At 42.4% G+C, this 16831-nt stretch overlaps 1 protein-coding gene across 2 annotated transcripts in view; it reads right to left on the minus strand.

Annotated features, from left to right (window-relative positions):
• Positions 1-16831, minus strand: part of adamts6 (ADAM metallopeptidase with thrombospondin type 1 motif, 6) — a gene marked incomplete at both ends in the record, with an annotated part of 90911 nt that overhangs the window by 37706 nt on the left and 36374 nt on the right. For both annotated transcript variants that reach the window (XM_083887815.1, XM_083887816.1), the window contains 5 exons: positions 4355-4488; positions 6400-6502; positions 10559-10622; positions 12484-12629; positions 15773-15880. In XM_083887815.1, the coding sequence (XP_083743941.1) occupies positions 4355-4488; positions 6400-6502; positions 10559-10622; positions 12484-12629; positions 15773-15880 (555 nt within the window). The remainder of the gene's footprint in view (positions 1-4354; positions 4489-6399; positions 6503-10558; positions 10623-12483; positions 12630-15772; positions 15881-16831) is intronic.

Here is a 16831-nt window from a genome sequence, read left to right on the forward strand (position 1 = left end):
ACCCTATTTCTCCAAGTGAACCTAGTTCCCTGGTGTCCTAATGAACATGTCTGTCACATGCTTTGGTCAAAAGGATGAAGCACCACAGCAGTTCAATCACCCTGCCAAAACAGCCCTGTTCAGAACGCTCGGTTTAGTCGTATCTCTTTAGGTCCACCTTAAAGGTCCACCTTAAAGGTCCACCTTGAAAAAAAAGAGGCTACTGGGAGCTAACAGCAGTTATCATTTGGAAAAGTGATCATTTGCAGGCTCTAGCAGGCACATTGCCGTCATATATAACATGTCCACTGGACAGATAAATCCTCTGAGGCTGGAAGTTTGTGCTGCACTGTGGAGCCAAGAATAGAATTTTTTGCGGACTCTCGCCCTTTTTACGGACAAAGCGGCGCTCCGCAAGACAACAATTCCAGGAATTTACCGTCTTGTGACGTCCCAATGAGCGCGGAAGTCAACATCGTGTGTTTTATCACCTGTACTTAGACTGAAGAGGACCACAAAAACACGAGTGAGTCATCTTTTTACACACTTTGGCGACTGATAGGGCCTCCAGAGTCCCAAATATAAGGATTTAAATGATTAAAAAGTTGATTTTGCATAATATGGGACCTTTAAGAATCATTGTGTCATCATGTCTATTATCAAGTATTCTGTACATGCAAAAATGCAAATTAAAGTTATTGTTAAGTGCAATGAGGGGGAGGATCTTTGTAGAGATGAAGGATCATGGTGATGATGCTGAGACCTATGATTGCCCTCCTTTCCAAAAAAAAACTAAAACTAAAACAAATCTGCTGGTCAAGATGATCTAAAAAGATTAATCAGCTGTGGCGCTAAAGTAGAACATAAGCATTATTTTCAGTAAAAAATAGAAACCAGTAAATTCATGTGACGGACACTGATACAGTATCTCTAAACTGAGCAACTGTGTGACCGTACAAATGGGAGGATCACTCATATTCTGGACCTCCCAGGTTCTTTCCATCACTGACTCTCCTATCTCTATGTTATTTGGATCTCTCGCTCTCTCTTTCTCCAGCACATGTGCACAACATAGTCTTTTTTAGTATTTCTAACAGATTTCCAAGCAGCCTGTGTTCCAGTGATTTATCGCAGTGTGGCAATGAACCCAGCAGAGAGCCAGCCTTCTGAAATAAAACGACACACCGGGAATAAACCTGCAACGCTCCTTTCCTGTGGAATATTGCGCCTCTCAGAGCTCACCCCCCCCACATCATGTTGTGTTTTTATACAGTAATCAGAGTAATGTTGCCGGCGTGACACCAAACAGGAATCAAATAGTACGGTCAGGTAGAAGTCAAAGCAAAAAGTGAGGAACCAAAAAGTTATTTCAGCTGCTCATGAAAACAAAGACAGCACAAAGTGCCAACAGTTTTTTTTTCTTTCATTTTTTTTGCCTTGATATTAAATCAAACATATCTAACAAACCATTATTCAACAAAAACAAATTATTTTGTGTTTTATGCATCACAAAACAATCTTGTTCAGGGCTGCAGTTCCATGATAAGAGTCAAACACCAGTCTCTGGACCACAATCAGCTACAATGAGGCCTAAAGACTGATTGTTATTCGCTGTAGAATGGTTTTTCTAGTTTTCTTTAGTCGTGTTTACACAGTCTTTATCTAACTGTTTCATCAGAGATAAAATCTCAAGACACACAGGCTGAGGAAACTCCTGCTAGTCCAAATAACGTGGACCTTAACTGTAACTCCAGCTTCAATTTGACTACATATCGGTCACAAACAATCACAAGAGGCCATCAGTGATAATGTCAAACTGTCAGAGCTGTCCATGCACAAACACTTTATTACATCTGACATGTGTTTCACATCCAAATTATTCATAGTACCGAATTTAGTTTGGCACGATATGAACATTTTTGTAAGTTGTCACTTGTGTTCTGTATAAGAAATGAGATGGAAATCTCACTGATTAAAATAAATACAAACAAAATGCAATACATTGGCTATTCTCATTGGCTCGTATTTGCTCAGTTGTTATTATGTGACCTGGGAATGGAACTGAGGTCACATGACAACTTATGGAGGACTGTGACATTCAGTAAAAAAGTCAGTGGATTCTGTTGGTTCCTCCATTGTCTAGCAGTATTTGCAATTCGCTTATTTGTTGTGTTCCAAGTCATTCTTAATAAACGAAAACATCTTCAGTTAATCTTTCCACTACTTGGCAGTCTGGTGGCCACATGAAGAAATGGTTTATTACGGGACAACTTTGGTTTTAGTTTCATAGCTCTGGGCATAAGTTCTATCAGATACGATGACAGTTAAATCCTAAGATTTGGACAAAGTCAGGATAGTTGCAACAAGCAAGGCAGGCAGGCAGGCAGGCCGTTGCTTTGGGCCCCCGAGCTGAGAAGGGGGGGGCCCCCAAGACCAGCCGATTACATAAGTCCACAGCAATGATAATCTTGTGAGAATCTCTATGTACCAAAGACTGCACACTCTTAGAAATAAGGGTTCAAAAAGGGGTCCTTCTTCGAGGGCTGAGGTTCTACCTGGAACCATTTGCTTCTGAAAAACCCTCTACCTGGTTCCAAAAGGGTTCTCCTTGGAGGGTTCTACCTGGTGCCAAAAAGGGTTCTCCAAGGAGGACAAGCCGAAAAACCTTATATGGTTCAACTTAGCACTTTTATTTCTAAGAGTGCAATGCTTCTAGTTTGCTATAAATCTTTCTCAAGGTACCGTATGAACCAGGGTTCAATGTAATGCCCCCAGGTTCCTTTGCTGGAGCGAGGATCGTGAGAGGAGCTGGAGTCAATCCTGATATCAGACATGGGACAGAAGGTGGGTTACACCCTGCACTCTTATAAATAAGGGTTCCAAAAGGGTCCTTCTACAAGGGCTGAGGTTCTACCTGGAACCATTTGCTGCTGAAAAACCTGTTTCCCAAAGAAAGAGCCAAAAAGGGTTCTCCTATGAGGACAAGCCGAAGAACATTATATGGTTCTACTTAGCCCTTTTATTTCTAAGAGTGTAGAAAGGTCAATTTACAGTGTCCACTCAACCTAATCCTGATCCAAGACTGTTGTGATGCAAAAATGCTAACCACTGCTACCATCACAACAAAACAAGAAATGAATCAGTTTTACAGAATAAAGGTGTTACAAATTTAAGAGGTTTGGTATTTACCTAAAAACGAATTCTGGGATATTCTAAATCTGTACACTATTTTCAGATAATTACATAATATTATTAACACAAAGCAGATTCCCTCTACGAGGCCTCTAAAGTCTCTCTGAGAGAATGACTTGAGCATGTGTTTGAATGAAAAGCTCTGGGACATAATCTTGAGCAGAATTCATTCCTCTTCCATCAACTCCAGGCGCTGCATCATCCGGTTTAAACCCGTACATCAGACCCACTGGTCTAGTGTGAGACAGAGCAAAGTTTTTTTCCGTCATGATTGTGACCCAACATGTCCTTGATGTAAATTTGAACCAGCCATTCTCTTTCACTGGCTTTGGTTTTGCTCTGAGCTTGCTAATTTTTTTGGGGGGACACATTTTTAAATGCTTGTCAGACAATTTCAAAACTGGTGTTTGTCCCAAACTCTTGATGTCTCTGTTCGGCGTTATTCCAGAAAAATTTACACCTCTGCAAAGCCAGACTGTTGCTCTTAAAACTCTCCCAGCTTGATGATGCATTGGAATTTGGCCGCTGCCATCTTACCGTCAATGGATGTGGGATGTTTTATGTAATGTTAAAATTGAAGAAAATCAGTTTAACACCAGATACAGGCCTGGGACTCTTTTAGAGACTAACTTTTATGCAACTGAGTTATAGCTCTCTTTCCTCTTTCTTACGTTTAAAGAAATCTGCAAAATAGTGCAGAATCTTTAACAGCATTTTAAATCTGATTATTTAGTACTTAGCAAGTTTGCCTTTGCAGCAAAAAGACCGGGGTTCGAGACCCGGTCGGAACAAGGGCATTTCTGCATGGAGTTTGCATGTTCTGCGGTGTGACACTCTAAATTGATCGTAGTTGTGAGTCTGAGTAAATGGTGTGTTTGTCTCTACATTCTTATATATAAATAAGGGTTCCAAAAGTGTCCTTCTACAAAGGCTGAGGTTCTACCTGGAACCATTTGCTTCTGAAAAACCCTTTCCGGAAGTAAGGGTTTTTCAAGGGTTGTTGGTAACACCAATGGTGCCATTAAGAACTATTTTGATCCAGAGAACCCTTTAAAACCGCTTTCCTGAATAAAGTATTTTAAAAGCGTTCTTGGTGGAACCCACCAAAAGAGTTCCAGGTGGAACCTTTATCAAAAGGTTCTACCTTCTAAATGGACGAATGGATGGATCGTTTCAGACTTACCTTACACTCTCCGTTGATGCAAATGTTCAGCGAGTCGGCCAGACACCTTGTGCCATCGATGACCGCAGGAGAACGCTCGGTGTAGAAGTTGTAGCCCTCGGCGAGGCAGTTAAGAGCACAGGACTTCACACCACCTGCACACACGGCGGAACGCGCAGTCACAGTTATCAACGGTGAGGACAGAAAACACACAACATGGCAAGAACCCTATGAGACTGTAAAGACCATCAAACACAACCGTTATCCCAGCTCTGGAATCTCCTCTCTGCTTGTTGAAGATAATACTTGCGTAGACCAAACACGGCAGTGTGATGTCACTACAACACTGACACCATCAGAGACAGCACCGGCTGACAACATCTATTACACTGTTCTCGAATGAAAACTACCAGCTAACCGAGCGCTGCGAGTCAGTAGGTGATGGATTTAACAAAACAGACCCTTGTGATAAAGGAGATGCAACTTAAGCTCTTTCATCTCTGAAGGGAAGTAAAATATGTGTTTACATGCTTCACGCTCTTATCACTCTTTCTTTGAGCTGTTTGTCTTTTCAGTTGAGTGGATATTTTCCATGATCTACAGACATCAGTGGGAGAATGTGGGGGGAGAGTGACACAAGGCCTGTACTCTTAAATTGCTGCCAAACAGCTGTGATAGTACAACTGTATACAAACGCGCCGGAGGCATCAACTGAAGGGTGCCTTAACTTTACAAGGAGCCGCATCGAGTGTTGCAAAACTGCATTGTGGGTCCGCTACTTTGCTTTGGTCATGTTGCAGTGGCAAAGGTTTTTGCAGAAGAAATGCAAGTATTCCATCTCAGACAATAGCCAATCGAATTACACACGTTTAACTGTCAAAAGCTGAGATTGTGGACAAGGACAAAAGACAACTCTTAGTGCAAAGTTAGCCTTTACGGACACTGCTCTGCTAACTTCCACTATCCTCCCGCCTGGGCCTGCTCACCACCAAGAGTTACAGCAATACAAAATGTACCAGTCCTCATTATCAGATCATTATTTAAACCTACTCATACGCCAAATATGACCATTGGGTCCAAACAAGCTAACTGATGAAGCTAATCTTTGGAGGGAAAACACTGAGAGCATACAAGACATGAGCTAACACTTTATAAAGAGAGATTTAGAGATTTTATATTACAACATGCATGATTTCTTTTTGCATTGTACAATTTGGGCGATTTACTCTACTTGGTTTGGTATCAGGCGCGTTGTTTTAACGTTAGTTCAGAGTAGGGTCGTTATAGCAAGGCTGCATGAAACTGCTATGATGTCATTATACGTGACACAAACACAAACTGGTGGCGGGAAAGTCCTATTTTTTGGTGTAAGTGAATCATTAGGATTAGTTGATTAAAAGGATTTATTCACTGAATAATTCAGTACTACACTCATAAGGTTCTTCGTCCTCATAGGAGAACCCTTTTTTGGTTCCTGGAACCATGTGTTACCACCAAGAACCCTTTTAAAACCCTTTATTCAGGAAAAGGGTTTTAAAGGGTTATCTGGATCAAAATGGTTCTTACTTGAACCATTAGTGTTACCAAGAACCCTTGAAAAACCCTTTCTTAGGGAAAGGGTTTTTCAGAAGCAAATGGTTCCAGGTAGAACCTTCAACATGCCATCGTTTCAATCTTGTGAAAGAGTGAAATATTAGGTGTTGACATAGGAGCAGCCAAAGTATTCATCATGTCTTAACCATATCAACAAAGCATTTGGCCTTTGACCTGCTTGCTTCCATGCTAAGATGCACAGTGTGAAGGATAAATGTTGGGTTAACTCGTCAACCCCGTGGATGTCCTGTGACTGGCAACACAAAGCTACAGGCGAATCCTATTGTAAGAGTCGTATAAGTAGCATAAAGTGCTTTAAAGTGGTCATCAAGCATAGAAGAGTGCTTTATAAATACAGACCATTCACATTAGGCCCTCTGACGTCCTTCACTAGCTAAGGAATGCTTCACATTTAAACGGTTTGAAGTTTCAATGTAAATCAAAGGATTTACACACTGCAGACGTGAACTCACCACCAGTGTAGGGCTTCCAATTGTAGTACTTCCCACGGAAAGGCATGTTGTCGAAATCGGCGCACTGCTTCTCTCGGAAGTCACGGGAACCCGCAGGGCAGGCCTGCAATACGGAAAAAGAGTGAACGGGAGTGAGACATTTTGCATATCTTAGGACGTTTGTGAGTAGCAGAAAAAAAAACAATAATCCAAATACTTGTTTTATTTATTTATTTTTCTACTCATACTGAGAAATGATTTGCAGAGCTGATTAAATGAAAAAACACATCTGCTGTAATATATTAGATTAGTCTTTTTAGATTGTATTCACCCATTGTCTTTTAACCGTAACTGGATTATCATACAAAAGTTAATTTTTCTTTTTTTTGTCTTTCTGGAAATTGCCTGCGGCATCTTTTGCTGTTGTGCCATTTAGAAAATTATGTATTCTATTATCATATATACAATTAGTGTTTTAACAAAAAGGAAAACGTCACGTACGTTATAATGTTCAGAAAAAATGTGTCCTGTACAATCTTACATACATGAAGTCTAACATGTTGTTACCATTAAGTAAGTGAATTAGCTGCTTGGACTTTTTCTTTATGCTGGAAAGTTTCTATTTGCATGGAAATAGTTGTTATTAACTAATGCATAAAAGATGTCACAAGATGTCACTTTGTATTTACAGATGCTAAAGCAGACTTCGTCCTGGGTCTTCTTAATTGAGAACAGTGTGTTTTGCGTTTGGAGCGATTGCTTTGTTTTCTTGTGCGGATTTATGATGGATAATGAAGCACGTCTTTGGCAGGGTAATTAGAAACATAAACTCAGTCAGAGGAGGTAGAGAAGTCCAGCGCTGCAACACAGGCTGGTGCAGACCTGGTTCTGGCTCAGATTCTGGACTGATTTATCTGGGACGGTGGATGTTGCTCCAGTAAGAGGGTGTTTTAAAAAAAAAAAAAAAAAAAAAAAGGTGGAAAGAAGCGTTTTATTGGTGTGAAAAGGTCCTCAGAAACCCCCAAAACACTCTCCCTCAGGACAAATAAAAGCTCTTGGGTCAAAGCTGTATTTCACATGCTGAAAGTGTTCCACACTGGAGGCTGAGCCACTTTCACTACCACTCGAAGTGTTTTGCCAAAATGGCAGCTTTAACTTGCACATCAAACATACAGAAGAGTCAAACTAATACCATTACAAGAATGTGTTGAAATGACACCACTGAGCCAAATGATATTTACATGTGCTAACACGTGCCTTAGGGAAGAAGAAAAGGATCCTGTTATATGCAAGTTATTTATTATATATTGTATGTTATTGTCATTTTAAATCAAGCTGTTATTAATCTGTTATTAAGTGTTCATGTTTATTCTTGTTTGTTCCAAAATGGTCCTTCTACAAGGGCTGAGGTTCTATCTGGAACCATTTGCTTCTGAAAAACCATTTCCCCAAAGAAAGGTTTCTTGGTAACACTAATGGTTCCAGTAAGAACCATTTTGATCCAGAGAACCCTTTAAAACCCCTTTCCTGAATAGAGGGTTTTAAAAGGGTTCTTGGTGGAACCCTCCAAAAGGGTTCCAGGTGGGAACCTTTATAAAAAAAGGTTCTACCTGGAGCCAAACAGATTTCTCCTATTAGGAAAAGCCGAAGAACCTTATATGGTTCTACTTAGCACTTTTATTTCTAAGAGTGTAGTTGCAGATCTCATATCACTCCCAACCTTGCACACCTCCCTCCACTGGATCCTCATTAAATTTTAGAATCGAACAAAATCCTCGATGACCTCATCCCACCTGGCAGCACCACTTAGATCTCAACCACCTAAAACCCAAAGGTGATGGTGCTTCAGCAGTAAAACGTTGCTTTGGAAGACCTGCTTCATCACTGCCACAACCACAGAATCAGTCTATTCCTTGGTAAACCAATCACAACACAAATACAACATGTCTGTTGTATTTGTGTACTTTGCAGCACCATAGTACTCACCAACTTATATACATCTGTTTCTGGACAAGGTGTGGTCAGTGTGATGAAATAGTAGTTGGTCGGGGCTTTTGTTTGTTTTCCGAAGAAAACACTCAGTGCTTGCTTCTCGGCTATTATTTTTAAGACTTGTGGTTAAATGTCCACAAGGACCATAACTGTTTCAATGTTCACCTTCTGAAAAAATGGCCACCTAGAAATAGTTGAACAGAGATCTCATATTGCAGCCATGTTACATATTTCTTTAAGTAATTTCTCCAGATGCTTCCCATGGAAACAGAGAGTTTTCAAGTGACAAAGAGATGATCGAACCCAAAGTCGCCAAAGTATCACAACCTCGTGCTTTGCTATCATCACCATCTAACGCCACTTTCCATGTCTGACAGCTCAAAGGAGTAAGTAAGACGCCGCTTGAGCCGATCTCTGCTTTCCTCGAGGAGCTGTCTCGGAGATAACGTAACACGTTCTGCAGGAGAAAACGTGAGGCAGCAGTGAAGAGGTTCAGCAGTCGTGCTGAGACAGGCCAAATCCATCCCAGGTCAGAATGCCTCAACACGCACTACCTCAGTCCAAACGCAAACCAGGGAAGAGCATTCATCAAGATGACACTTGGGCCACAAATCATTTCTACAAGGGCGTCTGTTTCAGAAAAGTGTGTTATAACCCAACATTTTTATGTCCCTGTATAGAAATCAATATTGGATCAGATGGAACTGTTAAGTCTCATCCCCATGTTTACATAAAAAAAAAAGTTTCCGACATTATGAAATGTAAAACTAATCTATTAATTGAGAAAATAACCATTCAAACTGATTGTATTTTATTGTTTGAAAATAAACTTCTTCTTTGTACTCCCTGATTTATTCTTTGCGCCGTGGTTTTGTGTTTGCAATTCTGACCGTGGGCGGGTGTTAGGAAGCTGTCTGCTGATTGGCTACTGAGTTTTGGAGCGACAGCTCAATGGACCAGAAGTACGGAGTCGCTGTCCGTCTGGAACAAAATAATTGTACACTCTTAGATATAAGGGTTCCAAGGGTTCCATTTGCTTCTAAAAAAAACCTTTCCCAAATAAAGGGTTTTTCAAAGGTTCTTGGTAACACTAATGATTCTAGTAAGAACTATTTTGATCCAGAGAACCCTTTAAAAACCCTTTCGGACGTCGAAGGGGAAAACTTGAGGAACAAGTTACAGGCAAACAGTGACTCCAAGCCCGAGAATCGCAAACAAAAAACCATGATGCAAAGAATAAGTGAGGGAGTGCAAAGAACAAGTGTATTAAATAAAATACAATAATTTTTAATGCTATTATTTGCTTCTTAAAAAGTGTTCTTTTCCTCTTGAAAAGTGTCACAAACATAATTCCATACAAAACAAGAGTAAAGGCATATCAGCATGTCATTCTTAACACTGCATAACAGTATATTCATTCAGATTTCTAAATACAATACATCTCTGACATAAGTAGATCGATTTTTGTCACAAATCACTTCTTGTAACCTCCTCCAAAAACAACTGAATCTGCTCTGAGCTCAAAGATGTGCAACAACGCCTTTTGCTCAGGAAAAGACATTTTGCCTCGCTGTGAAACGGCCATGTATGATTGCATCCTTACATACCCTCACAAAGTGTGGAGAACAGTCCCATTTTCAGGGCTAAGGATTTCATTCATCTATGGCTTTATCCTCCACATACATAGGGGTAGCTGACATTGGGTGAATTCAAGCTGACACAGGGTGGATGGCGAAGGACTGGCGATCTTTCCAGGGTCCTATACGGTCAATTTAGAGTGTCATAAGAAACCAGAGTCCCTGTATGCAAACTCCATACAGAATGAATTTGGATCGGGTCACAAACCCGGGGTCTTTTAGTTGTCAGGCTACAGAGCGATCCACTACGTCTACTATGGTTTTAATGAAGTCCTGGTTTTGTTTTGAGTGTATGACCTTTATTGTCAATGGAGACAAAGATACCAATTTCGTCCCAATGGTCACATCTCTATCCCCCACCAGTGGGATGCACTGATCTCAGATCTTGTATCATTTATTATGGTGGTTGTACGGTCAGAAACATGTTTAGAGAGGCTTTGGAAAGTACATCAGCATACCCCCATCCCCAGTGGATATTAGACCCTAAGAGCTGCGCACCATCGTCTAAATACGGAGCAGACAGATTAAAACAAAGAAATTAAGACACTCACGTCAATGTTACAGGATCTGTAGCGTTTCCTCTCTCCAAGGCAGTACTTTCCTCCCCCAGACGGACTGAGAGAAAGAGGAGAGCAGAATGAGCAGGGAATTCAAAAGTGCAGCGACATCTTCGACACATCACATCAAACACCAGAAATGCACAAATCACATAATCTTCAAAGACATAATCTGAGTATATTAAGTAAGGCTTCAAAAAAAAAAAAAAAAAAAAAAAGCAAGGAAATTTCAGCCAAAAGTCTGTCTGCGTTTGCTGCTTTGCTGAGCATCTGTGCCAGTGATTCATTCATGAAATCCAAGCCGTCCTAAGAGCTTTTAAGTGTGACATGACATTTAGATTTGGGAGTGTGTAACCTCAGAACGATTCCCCACTCACTCCTTTTTTCCTTTATCCACTCTTCACTTCTCATCTACTACATCTCTTAATGGTTTTCCTTTCCTACTCTTATCATCGCTCGCCTTCATCAGCCCTTTCCTCTCCTGCGCGGCGACTATTTCCACTTCACTGCAAACAACTCGGAGACGACCTCTGTAATGAGTGAGTTAAAGGCCGATGCGAGGACTCTCTTTCCTCTCCCGCCCTTCACTTTGCACTGATGTCTGAGCACCAGTGATCACTTTACACAGGTGTTCCGCATTATGCCCGTGCCTTCTCCTCTTCCCCCGTCTTTCCTTCTGTACTTCTTGTAATCCCAGTTCCCTCTGGTTCACCCTCTCTCTCACTCACTCTCTCGTGTCTTCCCATGATGTCCTTTGACGTAATACCTATCTTCCAGAGCAGAGGAATGCAAACACCGAAGATAGATATGAAGATCCCAGACGTTTGAGCTGCCAGACAGCCGTGCACTGAACTGAACAATGATTTGTCTGGTGAGCGCACAAAACATCGGGAGGCTTTAGAAGAAAAATGACAGCAGTGGTGGAGAGTGAGCTGTGTCATAAGTGATTGCATATGATTGCATATGAGTCCAGCTCCGTCTGCACCAGGACAAGACACTTGAACTAGCAGTGCTTATCACACTTGGAGAGAAATGCTAAATTGTATATTCTGTAACTTTAATCAAAGGATAGTTTGAAGTGTCACTGACTTGACATTCTGTTGTACACTCTTAGAAATAAAAGTGCTAAGTAGAACCATATAAGGTTGTTCGGCTTGTACTCATAGCAGAACCCTTTTTGGCTCCAGGTAGAACCTTTTTATAAAGGTTCCACCTGGAACCCTTTTGGAGGGAAAGGGGTTTTCAAGGGTTCTCTGGACCGAAATGCTTCTTACTGGAACCATTAGTGTTACCAAGAACCCTTGAAAAACCCTTTCTTTGGGAAAGGGTTTTTCTACCTGGAGCAAATGGCTCCAGGTAGAACCTCAGCCCTTGTAGAAGGACCCTTTTGGAACCCTTATTTCTAAGAGTGTAGTGCTTGGTTATCTTGGTTATCATGGTTGCTGCATGGATGCTACACTCTTAGAAAATAAGGGTTCCAAAAGGGTCCTTCTACATGGTCTGAGGTTCTACCTGGAACCATTCACGTCTTTCCTGAAGAAAGGGTTTTTCAAGGGTTCTTGGTAACACTTATGGTTCCAGTAAGAACCATTTTGATCCAGGGAACCCTTTAAAACCTATTTCCTGAATAAAGGGTTTTAAAAGGGTTCTTGGTGGAACCCTCCAAAAAGGGTTCCAGTTGGAACCTTTATGAAAAGGTTCTACCTGGAGCCAAAAATGGTTCTCCCATGAGTACAAGCTGAAGAACCTTCGGGCCTCATCAACATCAAAAACTGGTCAATATCAAAAGTTCACGTCTGTAGATGTTTCATACTCAGATCTCTCCTCCCACTCATGGACGACACACACACAAACACACACCTGTGGGCAGGACCTGGATGTGTGTGTTCAGCTTGCTGTGGCTTACTTTGCCTACTTACGCTGGGCTGTCACAGTGCCTCATGGAGGAGGACACACCGCCCCCGCAGGTCCTGCTGCACTCCCCCCACGTGGACCAGGGCCCCCAGCCTCCATCCACACTCTGAGGCCAGGTACCGAACGCTACACACTCCCCCTGGTAGCACCACTGGCCGGGCAGGAGCAGAAACACAGATACAGAGGGAGGGAGTTTGGTTATTGTGCAGAAAGGGTTGAATTGTTTCTTTATGTCAGAGGCATTGTTACAGCAACAGATTTTTATTAAAATAATGTGTTTATTTGTTTAACACTGCAAGGAAAATGAGAATACTGATAGAATTTACAGACATTGCTGAATCACTTTACCGACATAATGACTCTCCTCCACACTATTACAATACTTTTTGACTGTTGTCAGGTCAGGTCAACGTGTGTTTGGCTTCAAAACTGGAAACAAGTGGTAAAAGCCAACTGAGTCGGTCAAATGATCAACGGCACAAAACACAGTGAAGATGATTTATTTGAATATTAAATTGCATTTGTTTAAATATATATTTAAAAAAAATGAAAATAAAGATTGAGCCTTTTGGTTTCAGTCACTTTTCTCTCAACTTGCAGTGCACATTTTTTCTGTGGTACGACCTCTACTCAAGTGAAAATAAATTATTTATAGAAATCCTAAACTTGTGCATCTTTCTTATGACACACACGACAACAACATTTAATTACCTGCTTTTCATACTGATGCATCATGTTATTATTGTTTTCTCTTGCTCATGTACACTCTTAGAAATAAGGGGTCCTTCTACAAGGGCCGTGGTTCTACCTGGAACCATTTGCTTCTGAAAACCCAAGGTTTTTCAAGGGTTCTTGGTAGCACTAATGGTTCCAGTAAGAACCATTTTGATCCAGAGAACCCTTGAAAACCCCTTTCCTGAATAAAGGGTTTTAAAAGGGTTCTTGGTTGAACCCTCCAGAAAGGGTTCTCCTATGAGGACAAGCCGAAGAACCTTATATGATTCTACTTAGCAATTTTATTTCTAAGAGTGTACTGGCTTTCAGACGTACTGTAGATGAGGAATAGAAAATCCTGTCCAGTGCTTTTAAAGCCTCATGCTTTACTGTCCTGTGATCCAGAGGGGATCAGGGACTAGACCGTTCATTGTCTCTCCAAGTGTGTCAGTGGGTTACAAACTCAGACTTGGACAGTCAAGGTGAGGGTCACGCTGGGCCACTGTCCTATTTACTACTCGCTCATTCACATTCTAAGATGCTATAGGAGATGCTGAGGGGAGAGATCAGGACACAGAAGGCAGGAAGGTCGAGTCCATTTGAAAGGACTGAAAACATCCCTCCATGCAGTTTCTGCCTCTCTCTCACCTCCCTCCCCCATCTCCTGCCTCGCTCTATTCCCTGCTCCTGTTGGAAGGGCCTCTCTCCATTACACGCTGGGTGAGAAATGGCTGACATCCATATTCCTTTGAAGCTGCACCCGGCAAGTCCAGACAGGGTTCGCCACTGGCTCTCCTAAAGCTGCTCCGAAAGCTGTCCCAAAGCCCCCCAGGCTCAACCTGGGGGCCCCCGTGTTGTCCAGGACTCTGTCCATGGGCCTCGGCCCTCAAAGGCTCCACTGAGCTAATGGTAATCACGGGTGACAGCTCGTGACACTCGCCCATTCTTCCCTTTTAGACCTCGGACCATCCGGCGACAATGGCTGCCTTAATCCGCGTTAAAACTGTCTCCCCTAACCTGGCTGGCACCAACAGCAAGCCGATGACCTAATGCTTGGCCTGCTTGTGTGTGTATGTGTGTGTACATCCACTGCATGAGTATGCATTCACAGAACTCTATCCCATTCCAGAGTGGAACAAATGCAAGTTGAGGTAGTGAGTTACCACAGGTGCTGCACACAAAGAAGAGTATTGATCAGTTACTGCACCTTAAAGGGTCAGTCTTCCCCTCTATTCTTCTTTTGGCTTCTCCCTTTAAGGGTCGCCACAGCAGATCATCTGCCTCCATATTGCCTTCAGAACATCCATGATCCTTCTCTGTGATCTTCCTTTCCCATCAGCTCCATCTCCAGCATCCTTTGTCTGGCATAATCACTCTCCCTCCTCTGCACGTGACTAAACCATCTCAACCTTGTCTCTCTGACTTTATTTCCAAACCATTCAACCTGAGCTGGCCCCTTTAATATGTAAATTTCTAATCCTGTCCATCCTGGTCACACCCAACAAAAATCTCTCCACATCTTCAGCTCTGCCACCTCCTGCTTCCTGCCTTTCAAGGCCACATTTCTACTTCTGCAACTGCGTAATGCGTTATCCAACTGCGTAATCACTGTGACCCCTCGTCGTGGTGCCGGATACGCACTGTAATTTCCCGCCCGATCAGTAGCGGTTTTTGTGTTCCCGGCTACAATGAGCAATGACGTCCGAGAGACTGTTGTTGTTGTTGCAGCTGAATAACATTGAAACACAGATATTTTTGATACAAAACTGGAGACGTGAAAGACCGAGGAGACGTGTCCGGAGGTGGTATGTACGTCCACTAAATGCACCGAGACTGATGGCAGGTCTTTGGACATTGGACCGATGAGGGACATGGACGAAGAAACCCACTTCAGGTACTTCCGAATGTCGGCTGGCAAATTTAATGAATTTCTACGCCGTGTGCTACCTCATATTAAACATCAGGGCACCCAGCGCATGCCCGTTGATGCCGCCCAGAGTCTGGCTGAGGACCAATTGCAGCCCTTGCTGTCCCTGTTGTCCCTTGACGGAGTGACGGACTAAACATATTTAATGCAGTCAGAGACGACGGAGGGGCTCTCCAACAGGCTCTCGCCGGCGACGTAGCGGGCTCTCCGTAACCAACATAGACTTTACGCAGGAGTATGAATTGGGCTTTAGACAGTGCCTGCAGAGGCCTGTAGTTTAGGTCAGTCTACCAAAACTATAGAAAAAACATATAGTACCTCTAAATGCAAATGCAAATCTAAAGTCTCACTCTTAGTTTTAGGAAATTCCAATGAGTTAAAAACATAAAACGTACAAAAAAGTGGGTTAAATATCTCTTCATAAAATATAGTGACTGTGACTGTAATTTATTAACATCTCCCTCATCCTTCTCATTGTTTAAAAAGGTCTGGTATCTGGCCATTCATTTCTTGTAATAATCTTGTTTTGTACGATGATATTTGCCTTTAGGGAAGGATGACCAATCAGGGAAAATCTTGAGACTGAGAGTGAGGTTTATTCATTACTTTAATGTCATTGAACTTAAAAGTATGAGCAACTGTTGATGACTTACCCCTTTCTCGATGCTGCCGGTCTGGCACAGAGTCCCCTCTGCAGCTGGGATACTGTTTGTTACACAGCGGTTGCTTTTGCTAAGGCACCAGAGCTCTCTACACACTTCCTAGGAAAGAAGGCAAAAGCAAGTTGATCAGAATAAATCAATTCAGCAGACTGGTGGGTAGACAGCTGAATCAGGGTAAGAGAGAATTATCAGTAGCTGTGTGTATCATTTAACTGCACAACTGCAGATCGAATCAGAGGATGAGCGGAGGCAATGAAGGTTGAGGTTTTGAGGTTGAAGAGCCCATATGCTTTGGATCATGTGCATCTTGAGCAATAATGCCAAGGGTCACCGTGTGCTCTTAATGTCCTCCTATGAGAAATGAAGAGTCAGCTGGATCAACACCATGACTAACGTTTGCTCACGTTCACCTCAGGACCACACGAGACCGTGACATCAGTTCAAGAAATCACATCACTCCTTCTTAGGGGAAATCAAGAGTGAGCAATAGGCCTCCCAAGTTTGAGATAAAGACGACTCAGAGGCCAAACAAATATCTTAAGTATTACTGAGTGGATCTGCCTGCCTCGCTCCGCAGTCTGGGACATCGGGAGAATCCATTTAGATTACTAAAGGAATGGACAGTGTGTTTGTGTACGTGTGTGTGTGGGAAAGGGATAGAGGAAGAGAGATAGTAAGACGACAGCACTAAGTTGCCCCCAAATAAATAAAACCATAAAGTGAACACATGTTACAAGGGAAGCTCTGCGCAACCTTGCATTAGATTTCCCATTAAACCCAACCGGGGTCGGCCCGGCTTCTCCACTTCAAAGGCTTTTACAGGACAATCGTGTGCAGCAGAAGAGCCGGTCCATGAAAGAGAGTTATGATCCCGAGCATAGATTCTGACCTGTGGGGTCAGTGAATATGCCACGGCCCTGCAGCTCCCTGGGCTTATCCAGATTAAATAAGGCAGCAAACTGCCACTCTCTGGTTGCAGTGACTCTCCCCTCTGCCAGCTGGTTTCAATAACCTGACCCACTGCTCCGTTCACTATCCGGGTGCTGCTAA

This window comes from Microchirus variegatus (genome assembly GCF_963457635.1).
Source record: "Microchirus variegatus genome assembly, chromosome: 1".
Classification (NCBI taxonomy): Eukaryota; Metazoa; Chordata; class Actinopteri; order Pleuronectiformes; family Soleidae; genus Microchirus; species Microchirus variegatus.